The sequence below is a fragment of the Amphiprion ocellaris genome, chromosome 8 (assembly GCF_022539595.1).
Source record: "Amphiprion ocellaris isolate individual 3 ecotype Okinawa chromosome 8, ASM2253959v1, whole genome shotgun sequence".
NCBI classification, from domain to species: Eukaryota; Metazoa; Chordata; class Actinopteri; family Pomacentridae; genus Amphiprion; species Amphiprion ocellaris.
The window spans coordinates 37,156,795-37,180,798 of record NC_072773.1 but is presented as its reverse complement, the minus strand read 5'-3'; the positions used below and the strand labels follow the sequence as shown (position 1 = coordinate 37,180,798).

Sequence of the window (24,004 nt, the reverse complement as noted above, 5' to 3'; positions counted from 1 at the left end):
ATGTTGATTTTAGGCCTGAAAACAGTAAAAATGTCGACTATGATACAAAAAGTCTTGCAGTTATATATTGACCCTTGCATTTATGGCTCCAGTGACCATTATTTAGCCAAATTTAACTTTTAAGAACTTGAGAAAGAGTCTTTAACAAACCCTTCAACTACAACTACAACATTTTTACTTGTTATAACAAGAATGGCTTCTATCCGTTCTTTTAAACACAGAGGAGTGAGTATTTGGAGTTCCAACCATGCTACACATTTAAAATTTAATTCTGTTAAACTAATACTAACATGTAGAGCTGCACCGATTAGTCGATTAACCGAAAGCTGGTCTGGTCATTTAAATATTGACTGTAATTTTTAATCGTCATTCCAGGTTCTTAAATGTGAATATTTTCTTCCTCTGTGATGGTAAACTGTGATGTTGTTGGATTGTGGACAGGACATCAACAGGACATCTGAGGACGTCATCTTGGACTTTGGGAAACACTCGTGGACATTTTTCACCATTTCTCACCATTTTTTGACCCAAATAATTAATATATTAACCCAAATGAGCCCAGCGTAGCGCTATGATTGCATATTCATGTTTGATTGGTGGTGGATTATAAACCAGATCAGATAGATCCATCATTGTTTTTGCATATAAAATCTGGCGAGTTGGGGCTGCACAGTGGCGTAGTGGTTAGCACTTTCGCCTTGCAGCGAGAAGATCCCTGGTTCGCGTCCCGGCTTTCCCGGGATCTTTCTGCATGGAGTTTGCATGTTCTCCCTGTGCATGCGTGGGTTCTCTCCGGGTACTCCGGCTTCCTCCCACAGTCCAAAAATATGCTGAGGTTAATTGATTACTCTAAATTGCCCGTAGGTGTGAATGTGTGAGTGATTGTTTGTCTATATATGTAGCCCTGCGACAGACTGGCGACCTGTCCAGGGTGTCCCCTGCCTTCGCCCGAGTCAGCTGGGATAGGCTCCAGCACCCCCCGCGACCCTAGTGAGGAATAAGCGGTGTATAGATGATGATGGAATCTGGCGAGTTCCACTAACTTCTCACACATTCATCAGGTCTCAGAGCATTTTTCATTGCAGTGATGGAAAAATACACAATGAAGCGCACATAACAAAAATCTTTATAAATGATACCACGGGATGTTGTACTTTTTTTTTTTTTTTTTTTTTTAACAAATCTGAGGGATCCAGCTGTGCTATGTCTGTATTTTGAAATATATGTGGAAATTTTTATTTTTTTTTAGGTTTATTGCACTTTTAAGCTATTTATTGTTGTAGTTAAGACATAAATCAGTACATATTGTTAAAGCTTGGGATATAAGGGTTATATTGATCTAAAGCAAATAAAAATACTCCAAACAAATTGTGCTACAGCATGTAAAAATGTAAGAACATGTCCTGGTGCACCATGGCAGGTCTTAAAGGTCAGGCATATGGGTTCTGTAAAGTGTCTTGAGACAATTTGACCTGTAATTGGTGCTATATAAATACAATTGAATTGAATTAAAGGGTTAATCCAGAAGTAATCAACAATGAAAATCCTAGTTAGATGCAGCCTAACTAACTGCTCAGTTATGGTGTTTTAAGTGTGACAGACGTAATTTAGCATTCCAATTTTATTATTAGTTTGCACCAGCCTCCACCACAGCATCTTAGAATTCATACAGCATGTTCAGGCCTTTACTTGGTGCCACCAAAGCCAGAAGAAAGACATCAGACACAGATGTTGTGAAGAAACCATCCCTTTATTGGTGTGAAGCAGTCCCATCCACATCAGAGGCAGAAAGGGTTAAAAACAGTCAGTGCTCAAACAGACCAGAGTTCCTCCACACCCGGCCGGCTCTAGTGGGGGTGGGATTTACAGACCATAACGGGGTGCAGACGTTCAGAACGCTGCGCCCTGGAAGTGAGGAGGGTTCCACAGAAAGGATTAAAAAAAGACTTTTACTCCAAACCACGCTCACTGCTTTTCACTGAAACACTAAGAGCAGTAGCAGAACTTCTCAGAGGTAGAAGGTACAGGAGGGAGGAGGTGCTGGTGAAGGGAAGGAGGAGGTGCCTTTACTCAACTCACAGACTGGAAAAGGGCTAAAAACCTGGGGGGTGTCGTACCACACTGATGACAGTTAGGAGAGAAACCATATTACCTTTAGACTGTTAAATGAGGAGGAGAGCGTGAGTGCTGCCCATCCGTCAGTGTTGCTTTATTTCTTTGTTTGTTGTCTCTATGGCGACCGGCGGTTCGCCACAGAGCCGTTTTTACCGCCAGGCCGGTCCCGCTGCCGTCCACGCCGGACTACTTGGCGTTGGCCGAGCTGCTGAGAACCTTCCGGACCGCCTGAGCGATGGCGTCGCGGTCGATGCCGAAGATCCGGAGCAGCTCCTGGGGTTTGCCGCTCCGGGGCACCTGGGAAACGGCCAGGCGGTGGACGGTGAAGCCGGTTTCATTCACCACCGCTGAACACACCGCCTCGCCCAGACCACCTGAGGGGTCACAGAGCAGGTTAACAGGTTAGTTACTTTATATCACCCTGGATGTAAACTGTTCTCCATGTTCACTAAAACCACCAGACACAAGAACAGCTTCTTCCCCACTGCACCACCCTGATAGACACACCTGGACACTATTCCAGTGGATATGTACAGCACTTTCTCCACTATGAACCACATTCTCTGCTTTTTACTCTGTATCATCAGCTAGCAATTATCATTTTAATGCTGATTCTGATTCATCCAAATCACACATGCCACCCTTGTATATATTGTAAATAAAGCTGCTGTAACAATGTAAATTTCCCCTGGAGTGGGGAGAAATAAAGAACTTTATCTTTATCTTATCTATGTACACTCAGTATTTCTATCTTAAATCTGTCACAAAGTTGAGATCTTCTTTAGTCTGTTCTCTGCATGTTTCCTTCCTTTCATTTTGCCCTCTTCTGTCATATTCAGTCTCTTCACACTTTCACGGGCGATTGAGCTGCTCAGAGATCTGATGAGGACTGACAGGTCTGACGCCACCCTCCCTCCACTTTCTCACTCCTCCTCTCACACTTTCACCCCCTTAAAGGAAGTGTTCGGTGTTTTTTAAGTCTCTCTCAGAGTGCAGTCAAATGCTGGTGGCACTGGAGCTATTCATCCTCTTCATACTGAACCCAGGAGCAGGTTTCAGAGGACTGTTGGCTTTAAAAAAAAGTCCAAAATGACACCATTTACCAGTAAAAACAGAAAGAAGCATCAACATTTCGGTCATTTTTGTTCAGGAAAATGATTCAATTATAAGCTTAAAGTCACTTCATTTGACGTGCCTCATTTAAAAAAAATGCCAGAAATATACCTTTTGCTCTGTCCAGATTCTGTAAAAAACTAGAAATAAACTGAGTAGCCATTATGGACTCAGCAGTAACCAACAGTCTAGGACTTTTCATATATATATGTATATATATGTATATATATATATATATATATATATATATATATATATATATATATATATATAGAGACATAAAACTAACTACATATATCTAACCCTAAATATATTTAATTTAGTCATATATATGTATATGGCTAAATTCACTAAACAATGAGAGTAACTCCCTACAAATTATATCGTACAAATTTCGGATAAACATATTATATAGAATACAAATTTACCTGAAAATTAAATATTAAAGGTAGGACCATAAAATGTTTTATCAATTACAAATTTAAGCTCACAAAATTATTAATTATAGAAATTTAGCTTCAGGGATTTTGAGTCATTCTGCAGATGGGTTAATTGTGTTAAATTTTTTAATCAGATTAATCATGATGATGGATTAATCTGCGTTAACGTGCTAATTTTGACAGACCTAATAGAAGCAAATGACAAATGTCAGCTGTAAATGATCATGTAGAGCCAGCACTTATTTTCCAGTATTGAGAACACCTGTGGGAAAAACACTGTACATGTTGAATCCATTTGTCAAATAAATAAATAAATAAATTCTACCCCCCCCTTTTTTTTTTGTGATTTATGGTGTTATAATTTTGTCATACTGCAGCACAAACATGTTTGAGTTCTCTCTCCTTCTAGTCACGGTTGTTTTTTTCCCATAGAGGTGCAGGACTTTACACTGAGAAATGAGTCTACAGTGAGTAAAAACGTCCAGAAAACATTTGAGGTTCAGATAGTTAAGAGCTGTACAAACAGAGTCATCAGTCTTTTTTTCTGGCTCTATTACGGACACACCGATGTCATGTGAAAGGAGGTAAAAAGCCGCTATATTTAAGACAACAAACACACACCAGAGGAAGCAGAGCTGGATGTGAGTTTTCTCCGTGATGCTGCTGTATGTAGGTCAGCTAGAGCCCAAAGGCCGGAGCTGAAACTAAGAAACCCTGACAGACAGACAGACAGACAGACAGACAGACAGACAGACAGACAGACAGACAGACAGACTCCTCCTCTTCCCTTCCCCCTCCACATACAGTGTTTTTAAATCTATTTTACCTTTTGCTTTGTCTTAGACTTCTCCTAACAGCCACAACCTTCACGCCAGTCCTCTACCATTCACAGTGTCTCTATCCTTCCATCTTCTTCCTCTTTTCCTCCCACCGTTTCACAGCTTCTATCTGCACACGGATCTTTGTCCTTTGCTTTTGCTGCTTCTGGCATTTTTATTCATGAGTCGACTGACAAACAAGACAAACACGCAAGCAGCTGCATGATATTAGTTAAAGCTTCCCTGTTAATGTTGCAGATGGCAAACAAATGTCAAATAAAAAATGATGAAATAAAACCAATATATTTATGAAATGCAACAGAATTTAGCATTCAGAACATCACCTGTGTGATGTTTAACTTTACAGAACCTCAGTGTAGGTACATGAAGCTAAAACTAAGAACATGCAGCAATAATGTTGGAAATTAAGATTAAAAAGTTAATTTCCGTCTGGTTGCTTGTCAGGAAGAAAATAGGAGCTCCTTTAACGACCTCTAGAGCAGCTAAGATTCTAAGGATGAAGGTTTCTATTCATGTAGGCTGGATGCAGGGTTCAGGGATGGATGGAGAAAGGATGAACAAATAGAAACCAGCTGTTTGATGGAGACACATGTACAAGATAAATATGGCCAAACATCAAGAGATTTTTAAGATATTAAGGATTAAGAAATGATTTAATGACACATAAGGAATGGGACGCACTGAAACAGCCTCCAACACCAGTAGAAGGTTTTTTGATTTGGAATATGAATGGAAATGAATGGAATATGAGTAAGTAAGTAATAGAAATGAATGTTATTATTGAAGATGAGGAGTGGAGGGAAGCGTGTGATTCAGGACACTAAATAACCAACAGTCCACTGTGGGAAGAATTTAACTGGAAAGAAAAGATGAGGTGTTTTAAAACACCCTTAATTATCTCAACCTTTGATGGAAGAAACAAGAATTTATGTTGGAGAAACTGTGGCAGAACTGGAGACCAGACTCACATATGTTGGGACTGTCCAACACTGAAACTATTCTGGGTTTCATGTGGAAACAAAATCCATTTTAAGTGTTGATTTGCTACTTATATACCCATATAATGGGTTCTATTCCAGAGGAAGTAATGGATAAAAAAAGGCTCATCTATAACATATCCTACTACTGGGGGCAAAGAAAATGATAACTGTGTCTTGATCCGCCCACCACTGGAGAGAGATTAAAGAAAGTAGATTTAATGGAAAAAACAACAGCAAAACTCCATCTGAAGTTAATTCTCCTCTTTATGTGGGTTTAGATTACTCCATGGGTCCATTTGTCCATTTTTGAGCTGCATATATAATGGATAAAAACAGGTAGTTTTTTTAATCTATTATTTTAAAAAATTACCAATTTGTGACTGCATTTATAATATTTTATGAAAATAACAAGTGTGCATACATCAAAGAAATATAAAATATGAGTTTTATGAATATCATGCAAGAAAAAATGGACTTTTAAGTGATTTTTCAAGCTTTCCAAGGCACATCTCTTCCAGGTATAGGATTTTTTAAGAACATAATCTGTCCAAATCTGGTTGCTTCAGTCAAAAGTCTGTTGTTTTCTAAAAATAATGAGTCATGTCTATGCTCACCTTCATAGTAGTGGTCCTCCACGGTGATGATGCGTCCTCTGGTGGCCCTGGCGTTGTCGATGATGGTCTTGTGGTCCAGAGGTTTGATGGTGAACGGGTCGATCACACGGATGTTGATTCTCTCTGATGGAGGGAAGAGAAAGACGACATTAAAAAAGTATGTGACATAAAACGCAGCGTATTGTAAACTGCTTTATGCTAACTTTGGTTACCTTTCTTGAGCATGTCAGCAGCAGCCAGAGCCTCATGAAGAGTCACTCCTGCTCCAACCACAGTCACGTGGTCATCGTTGGTTTTATACACAACCTGAGCAGGAAGTTAACAAACAATCGTGAACAAGACTTGATGTATATCATGGTAGTCTTGAGTTTCCAGTGACTCCTTAAACTCCTATTTTTTAATAATGGAATGACTGAAACACATGCAGTTTGGTTCTTTTATTGATCTATAACTGGTCTTTTGAATATCTAATGAGTCAAAAAAATATACATACAGCAAAGCTAATATCTGGTTAAATGCCCTTTGGTACTATTATTGTTGTTGTAAGAACGCCACTCAGTCCGTGAAAAAGTTGAAGCTAATTGGACGTTCCAGCAAGACAATGACCCCAAACACATCAGAACCAACAAAGGCTTGGTTGGAGAAAAAAGCCTGGTAGGTTCTTGAGTGGACATCACAACCTCCAGACTGAAACCCAGTGGAGAATCTGTGGTGGATCTGAAGAAAGCTGCTGCAGCACATAGACCTAACACCTGGGCTAAAATTCCCAAGGAGCTGCCAGAAGCTTGTTAGAGATGATACCTCCCATCTACAGCAGATCATTGTAGCAATGAGGAGGGGAAGAACAGCAGAAAAAGGGGAAAAATAAATAGATAATTTGGTAAAAACACCGCTACAAACCTTAGCTTGTCCGACATGAAAGTCTTCGTTACAGTTATAGATGATGTTGTTCTCTGGGCGGCTTGTTCGGATGAAACACAAACCCTGGAACAAACCAGGAATTATCCACATGCATCTGAATATTTATTACAGATAGAAAAACAGAGAGTCGTGCATATTTTAAGGGTTTGTTTTCTATCTTTTAAAGGTCATTATGAGTACCTTTGTGTTGGCAGCGAGCTCCACAGCCTTCTCAGTGGAGACGCCGTCGCTCGGATAGAAGACGGTCGCCGTGGGGATGGCTCTGAACATGGCCAGATCCTCCAGACCCATCTGAGAAGGTCCATCCTCACCTGAACACGTCCACAAACGGAGTCAGGCAAAGTGAAACTCACACAGAAATAAATTCTAGCAGACTGGCATGCATTCAGTCCGGAAACAGGGGAGGCATGCAATGTACCTGAGGAGGAGGAGGAGGAGGAGGAGGAGGAGGAGGAGGAAGGGAGGAAGGAGGAGGAAGAGGTCTGTCATCATCTCCATGACACAGAGACAGAGAGGAGGAGGGAGGACAGCTGAGACCAGGAGAGGAAGATGGAAAACACAAGAGCACAGAGGTTCAGAAGGTGGAAAAAGAAATGTAAACCAATAAATAGTGAGGAGAGATTCAACCCTCTGCAGTGAAACTACAACAAAAATAAAAACATATCTTCCAAGAACAGATTCTTTTTGTTTAAACATGCACTGTGCACATTTATTAGTAAGAGTTTAACTTCAGCGGGTTGAATCAATCCAGATTTGTGTCAAAGTGAGTTTTAGGAAAAGGTGTAGTGACAGAAAACGGTGCGACTGCTTCTATCGACGGGTGAAAGGTTGATGAGGATGTGAGTTTATTTTATATGGAATATCTTTTCACTGTGTGTCAAATGATAAAAGCTTTTATGCTAACAAAATGTGCCATAATTTGCAATCAGTAATGTCATATATATCCGTGTTCATACCAATATAACGAAATCCCACCTAATGTCTCCACTAATTCACTGTAAAACATCACAGCTGTTTCACCAAAGTCAAAAAGGCTTGGAGCGTTAAACAGACGTGGACTGACCGATGGAGACGCCACAGTGGGAGCCACACAGGTTGATGTTGCTCTCGGAGATGGCGGCCATGCGGAGCTGGTCGTAGGCTCGGCTGAAGAAGGTGGCGAAGGTGCTGGCGAACACCACGTTACGATCCCGAACAGCACAACCGATCGCCATGCTCACCTGTAGGAAAGGAGGAGAGGAACAAGAGGGAGGCTGAAATGTAACGCAGCGTTTAACAGGCAATCTGCTGTTTGTTTAGGTAAGGAATCTGCTATATGGTGACGGATATGTACCTGAATACAGCTAGACTTTGTGTAATTAACACCTACAGAGCATCTTAGATGATATCTTAGAAATGATTGGACCCTACACTCTTCCATAAGTGGGTCAAAAATGAGCCGTATAAGAATCAATATAATCAATAAAGCACAATGCAACAAGTTTCCAAGCTCCTAAAAGTGACACTAATACTGGAAAACAGTGTCTCTGCATACTTTAGATGTTCTACTATTTATATTTCATTAGTTTTCTGTCTGCGCCGTCTGAACACAGCCTGCAGTTCAGCCTGAGAGCTTTTATCACATGACTGACGGTCAACGTTTGGCCAATAATTGCATCACTGTTACAATAAAGAATGCAGAGTTTTACAGCGTTCTTCAGAATCTGGTTGAAGCTTTAATTGCTTTATTTTTGTTGAATTTCTAAATGAGGCATGTAGAATGAAATGATTTGGATGAAATATTGTGATTTTACACTTAGATTTGGTCATTTTTCCTGATGGAACCCGATGTCACACATGATGAGCTCATGACAAGTTGAAAAGATATAAAATTCAGATTTTTTTCAGTTTTTGCAGTTTCTGGTTCGGATAAATGCTGTAATTTTGTCGATTTTTAAAAAGATAACACACCTTCCAAACCCAGGGGCAGCTTTGTGTGTTCAGAGGATTCAGAACAGAATCAGTCTTACATCAGGGACATCTCTACTGCGCTCCTTCTTACCATGTTCTGCTCTGCGATGTAACACTCCACGTAGCGGTTGGGGTGTTCGTTCTTAAAGAGCTCGGAGAAGGTGGAGTTCTTGGTGTCTCCATCCAGAGCCACCACGTGCTCGTTGTAGCGGCCCAGCTTGGCCAGCGCCATGCCGTACGCCTTCCTGGTGGCGATCTGGTCACAGAACATGACATTATTAGTTGATTTACAGCAGATGCACCAACGCTGCTGCATCCGGCTAACTTATTATTCATGTTACATTGTGTGAAGAGTCCCACCTTGTCTCCGGGTTTGTAGCTCGGAGCGCTGGGCATGCGGACGTTGCGGAGGCTGACGGGTGACGTGTCGTCGTTGGGAGGAGCAGGATAGAGGCGCTTGTTGCAGCTGATGATGCGACTCTGCAGCTCCTTGATCACTCCTTCAGCCATGTCTTTGGGCAGCGGTTTGCCATGCCAGCCCATCTTATCCTCAGCAGCTGAGACACACAGAGATACATTCACTTACTGAGTACTGGTACAAACTGGAAACACAGATGTTTTTAGAATTCTAAGAAATCCCAAGAACACCTTTTCTGTTCCTCATTATTAGATTTTTTTAATAGTTGACAACTAACCAGTTAATCGATGCAGCGCTTGTGTGTAGATTAACTAATGACTGGATTTATTTCTGTCACTGTTATTTGAAATCTTCACACTAGTCGATAACAACCAAAGCTACTTATTTGTGCTTTGTACTTAGAAAAAGTAATAATGCATCACTTCATATGTCCTCTCTACGCAGTCGGCATCCTGACATTTATGTTCGTCTACAACTATTTATTAACTGTTTCTATCTAGGTGTAAACAGGGGACTTGTTTCTCATAAAACTTGCCACAAATCTCCCTTTTTTTTTTTTTTTTTACATTTTATAGTTTGATTGTCGTCCAGTTTAGACCACAGACTGATAAACTTCTATTCTTCTAGGTGGTCCAAGCAAAAGGTTTTGCAGAAGTCCTAATTTCCAGTGTTTATTGTGAACACTTGCTGAATGTTACCAGGGAGGAAATGCTTGAGTTCAGAAATTCACTAAAACAACACATTGATAGGTTTATTACATCCCACTTTATCCTAATAGTTGCTTTTTTTCTGAAATGTGTTAGCTAGATGTAATGTAGTATTATACGTGTTAACCAGAGATGTCCGATACTGGCTTTTTTTGCTGATAACCGATATGCCGATATCGTCCAACTCTCAATTTCTGATTCCGATATCAACCGATACCGATATCTGTGGGCTATTTAACTAATTCTAGGTAACATCACATATCTCCTGTGGTGGAATTAACACATCATGCCTCATTTTATTGTGATGCTCCATTGGATGCATTCTCAGATGCAGCAAGGCTTTCAGATGGAAACATTGTCTAAGCAAAATAAGAAAACTGCTTCAACTGAAGTTATGGAAAAAAATGCCTTTTTTTTTCTTTACTTGTCTCAAACAACAGTTCCCACTCTCCCTCCCTCTATGAGTTGGTAAATGCTGGTGAAATCCAGGCATTATGTTGTCAGTTTTCATGATAGGCAAAAAAAATGATAACAATATTGACCGATATTACATTTTTATGCCGATATTGGGCTGATAATATCGTGTTAATCCACTTTTTGCCCAGTAGAAAAGCAGCGAGCCACACGACGTGTAAGAGGTTTTTGACTTCACAATGTGTCCTTATTCAAAAGTCCATAAATCCTTCAGTGAATGTTAAGAAACTGTGGTATAAATGATCTTTCCACATGAATCTAAGGTTCTCTGTGTATCCTTCATAAACTTTTCTGTTCTACATCATGCAGCGTTCACACTCATAACAAACTTCCACTTCATTGGGTCACAACAAGCTGCTTTAGAAGGTCAGAGGTTGGAGTCAAGAGGCCTCGTTTTCTGTAAAGTCCTCTGTAAAGAAAGACATACTGCCCCTACTTTCTGTTAAAACAACCGTCCTTTTCTTTACGTCTCTCCTTCAAACACACACTCGCTCTAATCACAACACGACCACAATATCCCGCTGCTGGAGTTTATCCTCCACATTCTGAGGGATTACGAAGCTGCGGCAGTGACAGGACCAAAGCGCTGCCAGGATTAAGTCGAGTTTAGGGCCCCTCTGCTCTGACGGCTAAGAAAACTTTAGACTAAACTATTATTCCCAGTCAGATGTCACCGTTTCACTTAGTCATCACGTAGAAGCAGCTTTATGGAGAACTTCTAATAAAAAAAAAGAAATGTAGGTAAGTTTATCCCTCTCAAAATGACACCCTCTACCAGAGCCAAAAACTGTTAAAGTAGAAATATTTGGAGATTTTTATCTTTCTAACAGTTATTGAACGACTTATCTGTTATGTATCGATGCGAATGGAAAATTATAGAATTAATTCTTTAATATAACTTTATTCAACACGTCTTATTTAAAAATCATCAAAAATAAATTGCTTTCGGTCAAAAACTAAAAATTCTGAGCTCCGTGGTGTAACCGTGAACCCGTCAATGACTCAGAAGCAACCGACAATAACGTGACAAAACTCCGAAGCTTTTCGGCTGAACTGCAGGCTGTGTTTAGATCTGTCAACATATTTTTAAAAATGAAGTGGTGAACTATCTATAGTTTGTAGATTCACATTCTTTCAAGTATCGGTAACACCTATGGGATGACTGTTGTATATCTTAATTACATTTTTTCCCCATTTTGTAAATGAATAAAAGAAATTCTACTTTAGTTTTTCTTTTTGTGTGATTTATGGCATCATAACTGCACAGGAGACATTTTAGGTTCCCTCTACTTCTAGCCATGTTTGCTCTGTTTCAATAGAGGTGCAGATTTTTATACTGGAGTTAAAAATCAGTAAAAACGTGAGAGGAGCAACAAACTCCCAGAAAGTGTTTGGGTTCAGAGAGCTTACATCATCATCACTGAGCTGCACAGATATGCGCTCTAAGACTCCGCTGGGTTTCTGTACCTGGGATTCCTTTGCCTTTAATGGTCTTGGCGATGATGGCGAGCGGCTGGTGACGAGGCTGACTCAACACCTTACACAACTCCTCGACGCTGTGGCCGTCCACGATGATGGCGTGCCAGCTGGAAGAAAAACAGAGAAGATCACACATTAAATGCAGTCCACGATTCATTTACTCTTTTATTACCTGATTTTCCACTCAGCCCCCTTCACCTTTTTCTTTATATGTTATACATGCAATGATTTTTTTAACCCTCGTGTCGTCCTGTGGGTCAAATTGACCTGTTTTAAAGTTTGAAAATGTGGGGAAAAATATATATATTTTCACAGTGAAAACTTTCACGTTTTCAACATTTTTGGGAAATGTTTGAATTTTTTTTTGGTGGAAAAAAAGAAATGCTAAAAAAATTTTTTCTTTAAGAACATTCGGAAAAAAATCTACCAAAATCCAGCGATTTTCTGGAAGTTTTTTATTCATATTTTAAAAATATTGACATTTTTTGAACTTTTACTTTTCTCCAAATTTGGGAGATTATTTTAAAATAAAACTTTTAAGGGAAGTTTTATTAAATTTTCTTCCTGAAGATTTTGCAAATTTTTTTTATAAATTTGGGGAATTTTTTGCTGAATGTTTGTATTTTTTTCAGACAAGGAAACAATATTTTTTGGTGCCTGTAAATGAAGACAACAGGAGGGTTAATTTCCTTGCTTCCTTCTCAGATTTGTGCATTGAAGTTAAGATACTATACATGTTTCAATGTTTATTTATTGATATAAAATGAACAAAGGCAACACATACTCACATGTTAGCAGCAGGAACAAGTCAATCACTGATATTCTGCTTGATTAATTGTTTCTGGATTAATTGAGATAACACTTTATTGTCTTGAAGGGCATTCTTGTGGCTGGTATTGCTGAGAAAAAAACTGAATGACATTACGGAAAATAACAAACTGTATCTGTGTCCAAGAACTCTCTTCCCACTAAGTTCCTCCTTACAAAAACACCTCTCAAGGAAGTGTGTTGATTCCAGATCACATGACCTGCTCATTTTGGTTCTTTTTTGGTCATTTTCAGTCCGTTTTGTGGTCATTTTGTGCCTTTTTGTGGCCGTTTTCAGTCTGTTTGTGATAATTTTAGGTTTTTTTTGTGGTCATTTTGCAATTTTTTTGTAGTTATTTTGTGTGCTTCTCGTCATTTTGTGCCTTTATATGATAATTATCTGTCTCACTGAGGCATATATGTGGTCATATAGTGTCTTTTTGTGGTTGTTTGTGTGTCTGTGCTCATTTTGTTTCTTTTTTTGGTCATTTTCCGACTGTGTTGTGGGCATTTTAGGTCTTTCTGTGGTCATTTTGTGCCCCTTTGTGGCAGTTTTCAGTCTGTTTGCGGTCCTTTTATGTGTTTTATGGTCATGTGTCTCTGTGGTTATTGCAACTTTTTGATGTTATTTTGAGTGTCTCTCATCATTTTTTATCTATGTATGACAATTATGTGTCTCATTGGGTCATTTTGTGGTTTCTGTGGTCCTTTTGTGTCTTTTTGAGCCTTTTTTGGTCATTTTGTGTCTCTCTGTGGTCATTTCTGGTCATTATCAGTCTGTTTGTATATAATATTTAAGATAAAGTAGTGTGTGAGTCAAGTGTCAACAGGTTTACTACAACATCTTTAGAAAGAACTTTCAAATGCAATTTTACTCAGTTGTATATATAATATTTGGAAGAATCTTTCTCTAAAATGCCATGTAGTGTTTGGTTATAGGTGGTCATGTTGATTTTAGGGCTGAAAACAGCAGAAATGTTGACTATGATACACAAAGTCCTGCAGTTATCTACTGACCCTGGTGGTGATCAGTTACTCCAGCTAAAGTCTTGTCCTTAAAACACTAAAGGCTTACTATACACACAAAAACTCCCCCTGTGACTCCCCCCGTCCTCACCCGAAGGCCTCGCAGCGTCGCTGGTACTTCTCCACGTGGTGCTGCAGTGGAGTCGGGTCGCTCTGACCCAGACGGTTGATGTCCAGGATGGCCACCAGGTTATCCAGCTGGTAGTAGGAGGCGAAGGCCATGGCCTCCCACACCGAGCCCTCCGACAGCTCTCCATCCCCCAGCAGGCAGAACACCCGATAGCTGCATGGAGAGATGAAGATCTGATGATCAGTGAAGGTAGGATCACACAGAGAGATGAAGATCTGATGATCAGTGAAGGTAGGATCACACAGAGAGATGAAGATCTGATGATCAGTGAAGGTAGGATCACACAGAGAGATGAAGATCTGATGATCAGTGAAGGTAGGATCACACAGAGAGATGAAGATCTGATGATCAGTGAAGGTAGGATCACACAGAAACACCCACTGAGATGAACAGAGAATGGAGAAGCTGTAATTTTCCATATTGGTTCCGTTTCCAACCTCTTGTCCTCTAATTCCTCCTATAGGAACTAATGTGACAGCTGACCTTCACACCTAAACAAAGACCCTCCATCCTCCTCCATCCTCCTCCATCCTCCCCCATCCTCCTCCATCATCCCCCATCATCCCCCATCCTCCCCATCCTCCTCCATACTCCCTCCATCCTCCTCCATCCTCCCCCATCCTCCCCCATCTTCCTCCATCCTCCCCCATCCTCCCCCATCCTCCTCCATCATCCTCCATCCTCCTCCATCCTCCTCCCTCATCCTCCTCCATCCTCCCCCATCCTCCCCCATCCTCCTCCATCCTCCTCCATCCTCCTCCCTCATCCTCCTCCATCCTCCCCCATCCTCCCCCATCCTCCTCCATCCTCCTCCATCCTCCCCATCCGCCTCCATCCTCCCCCATCCTCCCTCCATCCTCCTCCATCCTCCCCATCCTCCCCCATCATCCTCCCTCCATCCTCCTCCATCCTCCCCCATCCTCCCCCATCCTCCCCCATCCTCCCCCATCCTCCTCCATCCTCCTCCCTCATCCTCCTCCATCCTCCCCCATCCTCCCCCATCCTCCCCCATCCTCCTCCATCCTCCTCCATCCTCCCCCATCCTCCTCCATCATCCTCCATCATCCCCCATCCTCCTCCATCCTCCTCCATCCTCCCCATCCGCCTCCATCCTCCCCCATCCTCCTCCATCCTCCTCCATCCTCCTCCCTCATCCTCCTCCATCATCCTCCATCCTCCCCATCCTCCTCCATCCTCCCCCATCCTCCTCCATCATCCTCCATCCTCCCCATCCTCCATCCTCCTCCATCCTCCCTCCATCCTCCTCCATCCTCCCCATCCTCCCCATCCTCCTCCATCCTCCTCCATCCTCCCCATCCTCCCCCGCCTCCCCCCGGTGCTGTAACCCCTCCTGACAGCTTTCCAGTCCAATAGACACATTCTCATTAAATGAGGAAGATCGGCCGAGACACATTGCATTACAGCACGCATTCCAACTCAGAAAAACACACGGCAGCCAAAGAAAAGAGAAGAAGAAGGGGAAGAGAGGAATTCCACAGAGATGGAGGGAAGGGGAGAAAAGAGGGAGAGATCTGAGACCAGAGGGGAAAAAAACAGGACAGAAACCCGTCAGACTGATCTGTGAAGGCTAGAGGTGGACGTCTGCTCACGTTAAACCGTCAGAGAGCTGCTGGATGAGGAGAATAATCTGACTTCTAACTCATCAGATCAGCAACAGTTTAGTGCAGTTAAGTGTTGAAATAAAAGATTATAGAAGCAGGTGCTGGATTTAGTAGACTTTACTCAGAATAATTTAGTTCCATTATGAATTTGTTTTTTTTCTCTTGTGACACGTTTTATTAAAATGTAGAAAACTGACTTCATATTAAGAGTTTTCCTGGTTCTAATCAAGGATTTCTCATCTGTATATTTGCTTTTGGGTTAATTACCAGCAGCTTTTTGTGTTTGGATTGCATCAGATAAAACCGCCTTGGAGGCATTGATCATTTCCAAATATACCTGCAGAATTACAACGGCAGCAAACAAACAGAAGTGAGAAGTTGAGTCATTGGGTCATTTCAGATCAATCTGAAGTCCTTTTGGGCAATTTGATGTCATTTGGGTTCATTCCTAATTTATTTATTCCAATTTAAACATATTTTGAGTCATTTCAGACAAATTTTATGTCATTTTGGACAATTTTATGTCATTTTTATGTCAATTTGTAATTAATTTGTGACTCATTTTGAGTAATTCTGGACACGTTTTGAATTTTATTTACCTGCAAAGACAGTTAATGCTACAAAAAGGAGGATTTAAACATGCATGAAAAATGTATTCACTTCATTTTGGACTATTCCTCTGCTATTTTGGAGATATTTCCCTTTTAAATTAGGGTGGCACATGTTAAGGAGCTGAAACTAATAAACATTTCATCTAGTTTGAATGTGGAAACCCTCAGAGAAAGCTGAGAGTCTGAACTTTATGTTTGTTATAGAACTAGAACTGGAATATATTTCATTAAACAGGTCTGAATATAAATGGAGCTAACTGTATGACAGAAGTAAAGTAATCTGTCAGAAATCAGGTTTACTCATGCAGGAGATGAAGGGACTCAGAGTGTTCTTTAAACATGCTTCCTCCTCCTCCTTTCAGCTGGTGTTTGTGAGGTGGAATAACGGATCGATACGAGGTGATTCCTCTCAGAACCATCAGCATGAACACTCCCCTCCCGTTGTGTCTCTGCATTTACTGTCGACACAAAACCATAAGATTAAAATAATTTCTAAACCATGACAAGTTGTTTTGACCCTAAAGTAAAATACTAGATTGTTCATTGTTCTTCTTGTCGTTTTGTGTCTCATTTTTGTAATATTCTGTCTTGTTTTTGTTGGGCTTTTTGTCTTTTTTAAAGTAAAATCCTCTATGCTTCAGTTCCAGACAGCTGTGACTAAATGTCGTGTTCCTTTGTAGACGTGACTCGTTGAACAGTTCCTGCATCTCGTCTGGCTGATGAATGCATCAGACGGGTTCATCCATGGATCAGATTTTAATAAAGCACAAAAGAGTGTGTTTGGGAGGATTTCTGATGCTTGCTGCTCTACTCCAGGAGAAACTCTTGCATGTTTGTGCATCAGTGGACTTAAAATCGTTGCTATTTATCAGTTTTTTCCTTCAGATTGTGTTATAAAAGCAGTGCTGCAACAGTTTGCAGTAAATCAGCTCAACATGCTGCTGGGAGGAAAAAGCACACATCCACACTCATGCACGCACATCATGCACGGTGTATACGTCAGTGCAACAGAAACACAGCACGGGATTCTTTTTTTCTGAAGAGGAGATGATGGGCTGGGTGAGGCTGAGGGATGAGGGAGGAACTGCACTTCTGCATGTGTGATTATTAGAGCAGAAACAATCGAGTGCACACAGAATGCAGCGACAGAGAGACAGCAGCCGGCTCAGACCGCAAATACGACATTCCCCGACCCACTGCTTCACCGTGTGCATGAAATAAAACCGTCAGACGGTCTCCCTGCCTTCTGCCCACCATGAAATGTGCCAAACTGTGTTCCTGAAAGTCACATTTAAGCGTGCTAGAAGTTTCTCTGAGAGTGTGGATGGAATGTGTTTTGTCCGACGGCTGCTCTGTCAGTCTATTGTCGGCCTGAAATCCACGTGGCGTTTTCTAGATCACAGCAGAACAAAGGAGGCACACGTGGAGCGAAATCAGCCGAACGCTGCACTCCGGCCTCGTTTAAACAGAAGCAGAAATTAAAATGCTTTAACCAGTTGGTTTCAACCCTCCTGTTGTCTTCATTTATGGGCACTAAAAAATATTGTTGCCTTGTCTGAAAAAAATCCAAAAATTCAGTAAAAAAAATTTCCAAAACCTTCAGGAAGAAAATTCAAATAATTCCTTAAAAGTTTGCCTTAAAAGTTTTATTAAAAAAAAGAAAAATAAAATTTGGCAAGAACATTCTTGGAAATATTTTTTTAAAAATGAGCAAAAATCTCCCAAAAAAAATCCTAAAAATATCTAAAGTGATTCCACATATATCAGTAAAACTTCTAATATTTTCTTTAAGAACATTCACATAAAAATCAACCAAAATCCAGCGAATTTCACTGGATTTTGGTTGATTTTTTTGGTTGATTTTTATGAATGTTTTTAAGGAAAATATTAGAAGTTTTGCTGGTATTTTTAGGAAATTTTTTTTGGAGATTCTTACTCATTTTTTGAAAACATTTACAAGAATGTTTTTGCCAAATTTGGGGGATTTTTATATATATATATATATATATATGTATATATATATATATATATATATATATATATATATATATATATATATATATATATATATATATATATATATACATTTTTTAATCACATTTTCAAACTGTGAAACAGGTCAATTTGACAACAGGAGGGTCAAATGAATCCGCTCCACCTTATGTCTTTTACAACCAGATCTCTCCTCGGAGACGTTCTGAGATGATGCTGTTGTTGATCCTGATCTGAAGGTGAAACGGATCGGAGGTCGGCCTAAATGTCAGCTCAGCATCGGCCTGTCAGGGACGGTTTGATCCAAAGCTCCGGGCTGAAATGTCACACGGCTGCACTGCTTTCTGCAGCGTGTATTATGTCATGCATAATTTCATACGGCCTGCTTTAACGTGCACGGATGCTGGCCGGGCTGCTGTGTATCTCTGCAGGGCTTCAGTAGAGGTTGTGTTTGAACAGAATGTGTGTCGTATGTGAGTGTGTGTGTGTTACCTGGCCTTGTCGAAGTACTTCCCTGTGTAGGCCATTCCACAGGCAGCTCCCAGCCCCTGGCCCAGAGATCCGGTGGCCACATCCACAAACTGCTGCTTCTGTTGTCGTGCACACACAGAAAACATGCATCTTCAGACCACACAGAAGCGCAAGACAAGCAATGAAAAGCAGTGCATGGATGTTTTTTTTTACTTCTTAATGGACGAGAAAAGAAACTGCAACACTGAGTGGGTGAGTCTGAGCGGGTGAGTCTGAGCGGGTGAGTCTGAGCGGGTGAGTCTGAGCGGGTGAGTACGTGGCTTCATGTGAACAGAGGTATTAATGTCTGGAGGACAGAGCAGCTCTGTAAACACACACAGCTCATCTGTTTACTGTGGAAGTGTGTTCATGTCTCCATACAGACAGAACCAACAGTCATTTCTAAAGACGCCATTCAGCCTTTTTCTGTTTGGCTTCAGGAGGTGAAACTATAAAGTAATTTTGGAGGGAAGAAGGCAGAAATCCCAGAGAGGTCTGAGAATGTTTTTTATGTGGGAGATGATCTCTCTGTGTCTGTATGAAAAAGATTCAGACTGTTTTTAGCATAAAAATGATCCTAAACTCCTCAAGGGCTGCATATTTTAACATTTCAGTACAGCTGCATCAGGTGACAGCGATTCCTCTGGTCATGTCATTTAACCCTCCTGTTGTCTTCATTTACGGGCACCAAAAAATATTGGTTCCTTGTCTGAAGAAAAATCCAAAAATTCAGCAAAAAAAATTCCCCAAATTTATGAAAATTTGCAAAACCTTCAGGAAGAAAATTCCAACAATTCCTTAAAAGTTTCCTTTAAAAGTTTTATTTAAAAAAAAAAAAAATCCCCCAAATTTGGCAAGAAAATTCTTGTAAATATTGTCAAATAATAAGTAAAAGTCTTCAAAAAAATCCTAAAAATATCTAAAGTGATTCCATATATATCAGTAAAACTTCTAATATTTCCTTTAAGAACGTTCAAAACCAGAAAAAAATCAACCAAAATCCAGCAAAATTTGCTAGATTTTGGTTGATTTTTACGTGAATGTTCTCAAGAAACATTTTTAACATTTCTTTTTTTCCACCAAAAAATATTCAAAAATTTCCCAAAAATGTTGAAAATGTGGACATTAGAAGTTTCACTGTGAAAATATATTTTTTTCTCCATTTTCAAACTTTAAAACGGGTGAATTTGACCCGCAGGACGACACGAAGGTGAAAACATTTAGGATTCTTTGGTGCCGTCACAAACTTTGCCCCGAGCAAGACAACAGAATCTGACCAACTGCTCCACAAAGAAAGAAATCCGAAGCAAAGTCAAACTCAACTTCAAGCACAAACCCGTGAAATATGATCGGCGTTTATCACCTAAATCTATCCTAAAGGTTAAAGATCAGATGCTGTGTTGCTTTATTGTTGATTTGCTCAGTCATGTATTCATTGCTTTGAACACATGATGGGATTTCAGACCCGGAGCTTCCTGCAGGTCTGACTGTCTCCTCACCGGTACTGGATGTCCCTCCAGGATGGAGTCCACCTTCCGGAGGTTCAGGAGCTCGTTCTCCTTCAGGTATCCGGTTTCTGCCCACACGGCGTACAGCACCGGAGCTGCATGACCCTGGAGAGGCACGAGTCAGAGGTTACAGTTAAAAAAAAAAAGAAAGACAAGCACACAGTAAAGATTATAAACCAGGGGTGTCCAATATGCGGCCCGTGGGCCAAAAGCGGTCCTCCAGAGGGTCCAATCCGGCCCTCAAAGTGGAAAAATTACAGAGAAGACATTAACTGCAGATTGTAAATTAGTAAAACTATAAATTTAAAATCATTTCTAGACCATGACAAGTTGTTTTGATCATGAAGTAAAATACTAGATTGTTCATTGTTCTTTTGTCGTTTTGTGTCTCATTTTTGTAATATTTTGTCTTGGCTTTGTTCCATTTTGTCGGTTTTTTGTCTAGTCTGTGTCCATTTTTTGTCGCTTTGTAACTTTTTTGGATAATTTTTCTGTCTTGCTTTGTTGTTTTTTGTCTGACTTCTGTCGTTTTGTTTCTCGTTTTTGTCATTTTGTGTTTTATAAAAAGATAATTCCTTAAATGTGAAGATTTTCAGAATGTACTTTTTTTGCACTAAAACAAAGGAACCATTAGGAGTTGTGGTTAATTACAGGTTATTATGCTGTGGTTTTACTGGAGATCAAACTGGGCTGAATGTGGAACCTGAACTAAGAAGATTTTGACTGTCCTGCTCTATACAGTGGATGTGATCTCCTGCTGCTCATAATTATCTATTACATTATTATGTCTGCAAAATGAACATTCCAGAGCTTATTTATCAGATAAATGTGCAGCAGTACAGTAATAACTGTAGAAGAGCCTTGTATAAATGACTCATAAATACATAAATACATGCAAGAGAGTAACCTCTGCCCCTCATACAGGGTAGATATGAGGATCTGTTACCTTGGAGAGGATGAAGCGGTCGTTGTTGGGGTTTCGAGGGTCTTCAGGTCGGTATTTCATGGAATGGAAGAAGAGCACAGACATGATCTCTGCCACGCTGCAGCATGATGTGGGATGGCTGCAACAGAACGAGAGGAAGAAGACAGAAATCCAGTTAAAAAAAGCAGAATTTCACATCTTAAAAATTTCACATCATCTTTAAAAGCACGTTGAGTTGATACAGATATGGACAGAAGGAAGAGCTAAAAGAAAAAAAAATGACAATTGAGTTTACAGAGCTGCTCTGTCCTCCAACAATTGAGTTTGTCCGTGACCTCGTCAGCTTTGATCCAGTGGGTTAATTCATACCAAAGCATCAGAGTTACATAAGATACCAGTCACAGCGACTCAATCAGGGTCAGACCATCAGTAATGCAGCGTCTCAAACACACATATCAAGAAATGTAAATGTTTCTTTTAATCCCTCATGCAAACACAAACACATGTTAATACAGAACAAAGAATCATTCAAAGTTGTGACATATTAAAACAAAATCAGTTTTTATTTCTTGCTTGTTATTCTTGTCTTTATTTTCACACAGCATGCCGATAATACCTCACTTAGATGTTCTTCTCTACTGTCCTGGAAAAAAAAATGTGATCAGAAAATCACAAACCAAAACAAACCAACAGCAGATGACAGGACAGTCTTTCCTCAGCAGCACAAATCTCTTTAAAATACATTTTCTATGTCCTGCAATTCAAACTGGAACTGCCTGTTAATTCATTTTTAATGACTTGGAAGAAGCTTCGGAGGCACTTCAGGCTGAAGGAAGAATAAATGATGAATTAAGATCTGAACTCTGACTCTGCAGCTCACAGAGAAAAGCAGCTCAGTGTCCAATAAAGAGGAAATATATGAAGAGAAATACAAAAAAGAAGCCAAACACAAAGCATTAGAGCACACTGTAGTCCTGACAGGATTCATAGCTTATGCAGCAAAGTTAAATATTCAGAGAAATGCACACAGTTTATACTTATTTCTATATAAGATCTATAAATATCTATATTTATGGACTGAACCCGCACCGCCTAATATTCAGAAAACCGCACACAGTTTCTTCTAATTTCTTGTTATTTTCTATCCCTCCCTGCAGCGGGTTTTAATTTTTACACACCGGACGTGTTTCCTCCGTTCAGCTCCAGCTACTTGACGCCGTTACATCGCACCGGACCGGGACACGCAGGCGCGGCTGGAGGCGCGTCCGTGCGTTCATCGGTTGCTGCCCGCTACGCATCGCGAAGTGCTGCTGGCTGCACCGGATCATGCAACTATCCGGCCGCTGCTCCTCCGTTACATAACCGATCAGAGAGCACGGAAAGGGTTAAAGGAGCAGCGGAGCACCTGCAGCGGTTCAGATCCGACGAGCAAACCTGCAAACGGGTTTAATCTGCGTTTTGTTGTTTGGAGGTGAAACTGCACGTCATGTAATTAAAGGAATTTCTCTAATGAACTTAACAGGAACTGCACTGCACGACGTGAAAATGACGACATGTGGCGCTTTATTAATTAAAACTCTCCATTTTGGTCAAATGCGTCAATTGCGCACAAACGCCGCCACTGAGCGCTCTTTATGCACAGATAAAAAGAAGTTCAGGCACCTCCTAAACAGCAGCAGCTCCTGATATTCTGCATCTGCAGCATAACCCTAACCCTCCACAGCATTCTTCCTGCTGCTCCACCTGCACGCCGTCCTGCTGGAGACACCGAGTCCTCTGGAAACACTCACTACGCATTTCTGCTCCACTTTCCCAAATCATCCTCCAAAACAAAAAACGCGCCTGAAACGTGAAAATATTTGACCCGGGAAGGTCACCGCGCCTTCTCGTGTCACGTTTATCTCCATTTAAACTCCTTCATCTTACCCGCTGCCCGCCGCAGTTGTCGCCTTGATGGAGTTGATCCGGAGCCGGGTGGCGATGTTCCTCAGCGCCTGCACCGTCTGCTGGTCCGGTTTGTGGTAGTCCTCCATCTGGATGATGCACGAGAAGCAGCACGAGAAGCAGCACGAGAAGCAGCACGAGAAGGGTAAAAGAAGTGAAGAGTTAAAAAAAAAAAGTCCCGGTCTGCAGGATGAAGGCGATGGGTGCGTAGAGGACGATGGCAGGGGTTAAAAAGAGACAGAGCTGCTCAGCAGGAGAGAGACACGGAGAGGGAGGAAGGAAGGGGGGAGGCAGAGAGGGGGGAGCGGGGGGGAGGGAGGGGGCGTGTTTGACAGCAAAGCCTATGAATATGGCTAATCTCGGGCTAAAAGCAGCCTTCAGTTGGTCCAAACTGTCGCAGGAGCGCAGCCAATAGCAGGGAGGCGCTTTGGACCGAGGCCGAGGCCACGCGGGCATGCGCAGGTGCACGCTCACATGCACGCTCACACGCAGTCACGCACTGTGGTCAGGTTCAACCGTAAAAGCTTCCAACTGTATCCTGAAACCCAGGAGTGAAAATAAAACAAATATGCACAGTTTAGTGAGAATTTCAGGAAAAGATATGAACAGCTGAGACTTCACAAAACTTTAGAAAAAAGTACATTTGAGGCTCATTATTTATAAATAGTTTCATCTTCAAATTGAACTTCTATTCTTACTCTATCACCCCATGATACTACTACAGTCCGAGGTGTCCAACATGAGGTCTGTGGGCCAAAAGCAGTCCTTCAGAGGGTCCAGTCCGGCCCTCAAAGTGGATAAATTCCAGAGAAGACATTAACTGCTGGTTGTAAATTAGTAAAACTATAAATTTAACCCTCGTGTCGTCCTGTGAGTCAA

The 24,004-nt window shown here is 41.0% G+C and overlaps 1 protein-coding gene across 2 annotated transcripts; it reads right to left on the bottom strand.

The window, feature by feature from the left end:
- Nucleotides 1-1,731: 1,731 nt before the first annotated feature.
- On the bottom strand, nucleotides 1,732-23,380 carry LOC111585907 (transketolase-like). Of its 2 annotated transcripts, none has more exons than XM_023295548.3 (14): nucleotides 23,108-23,380; nucleotides 21,203-21,320; nucleotides 20,248-20,361; nucleotides 18,731-18,828; nucleotides 13,975-14,166; nucleotides 12,039-12,157; nucleotides 9,333-9,529; nucleotides 9,064-9,228; nucleotides 8,086-8,242; nucleotides 7,203-7,333; nucleotides 7,002-7,085; nucleotides 6,314-6,407; nucleotides 6,102-6,224; nucleotides 1,732-2,489 (listed from the first exon to the last, which is right to left on the bottom strand). In XM_023295548.3, the coding sequence occupies exons 1-14, from the start codon at nucleotides 23,212-23,214 to the stop codon at nucleotides 2,302-2,304; spliced, it is 1,887 nt and encodes a 628-aa protein (XP_023151316.1). In that variant the 5' UTR covers nucleotides 23,215-23,380; the 3' UTR covers nucleotides 1,732-2,301. The 2 variants fall into 2 exon arrangements, with proteins under 2 accessions (XP_023151316.1, XP_035797532.1); XM_035941639.2 differs by lacking the exon at nucleotides 23,108-23,380 and adding an exon at nucleotides 22,360-22,386.
- Between the last annotated feature and the right edge of the window lie 624 nt (nucleotides 23,381-24,004).

Bases quoted from the DNA above. Each gene is read 5' to 3' on its own strand.
- LOC111585907 (XM_023295548.3), bottom strand. From the start codon at position 23,214: ATGGAGGACTACCACAAACCGGACCAGCAGACGGTGCAGGCGCTGAGG. The intron at 20,362-21,202 runs GTAACAGATCCT...GTGCCTCTCCAG, and splicing joins ACCGCTTCATCCTCTCCAAG to GGTCATGCAGCTCCGGTGCT. The intron at 6,408-7,001 runs GTTTGTAGCGGT...CTTCCTGCTCAG, and splicing joins TTCATGTCGGACAAGCTAAG to GTTGTGTATAAAACCAACGA.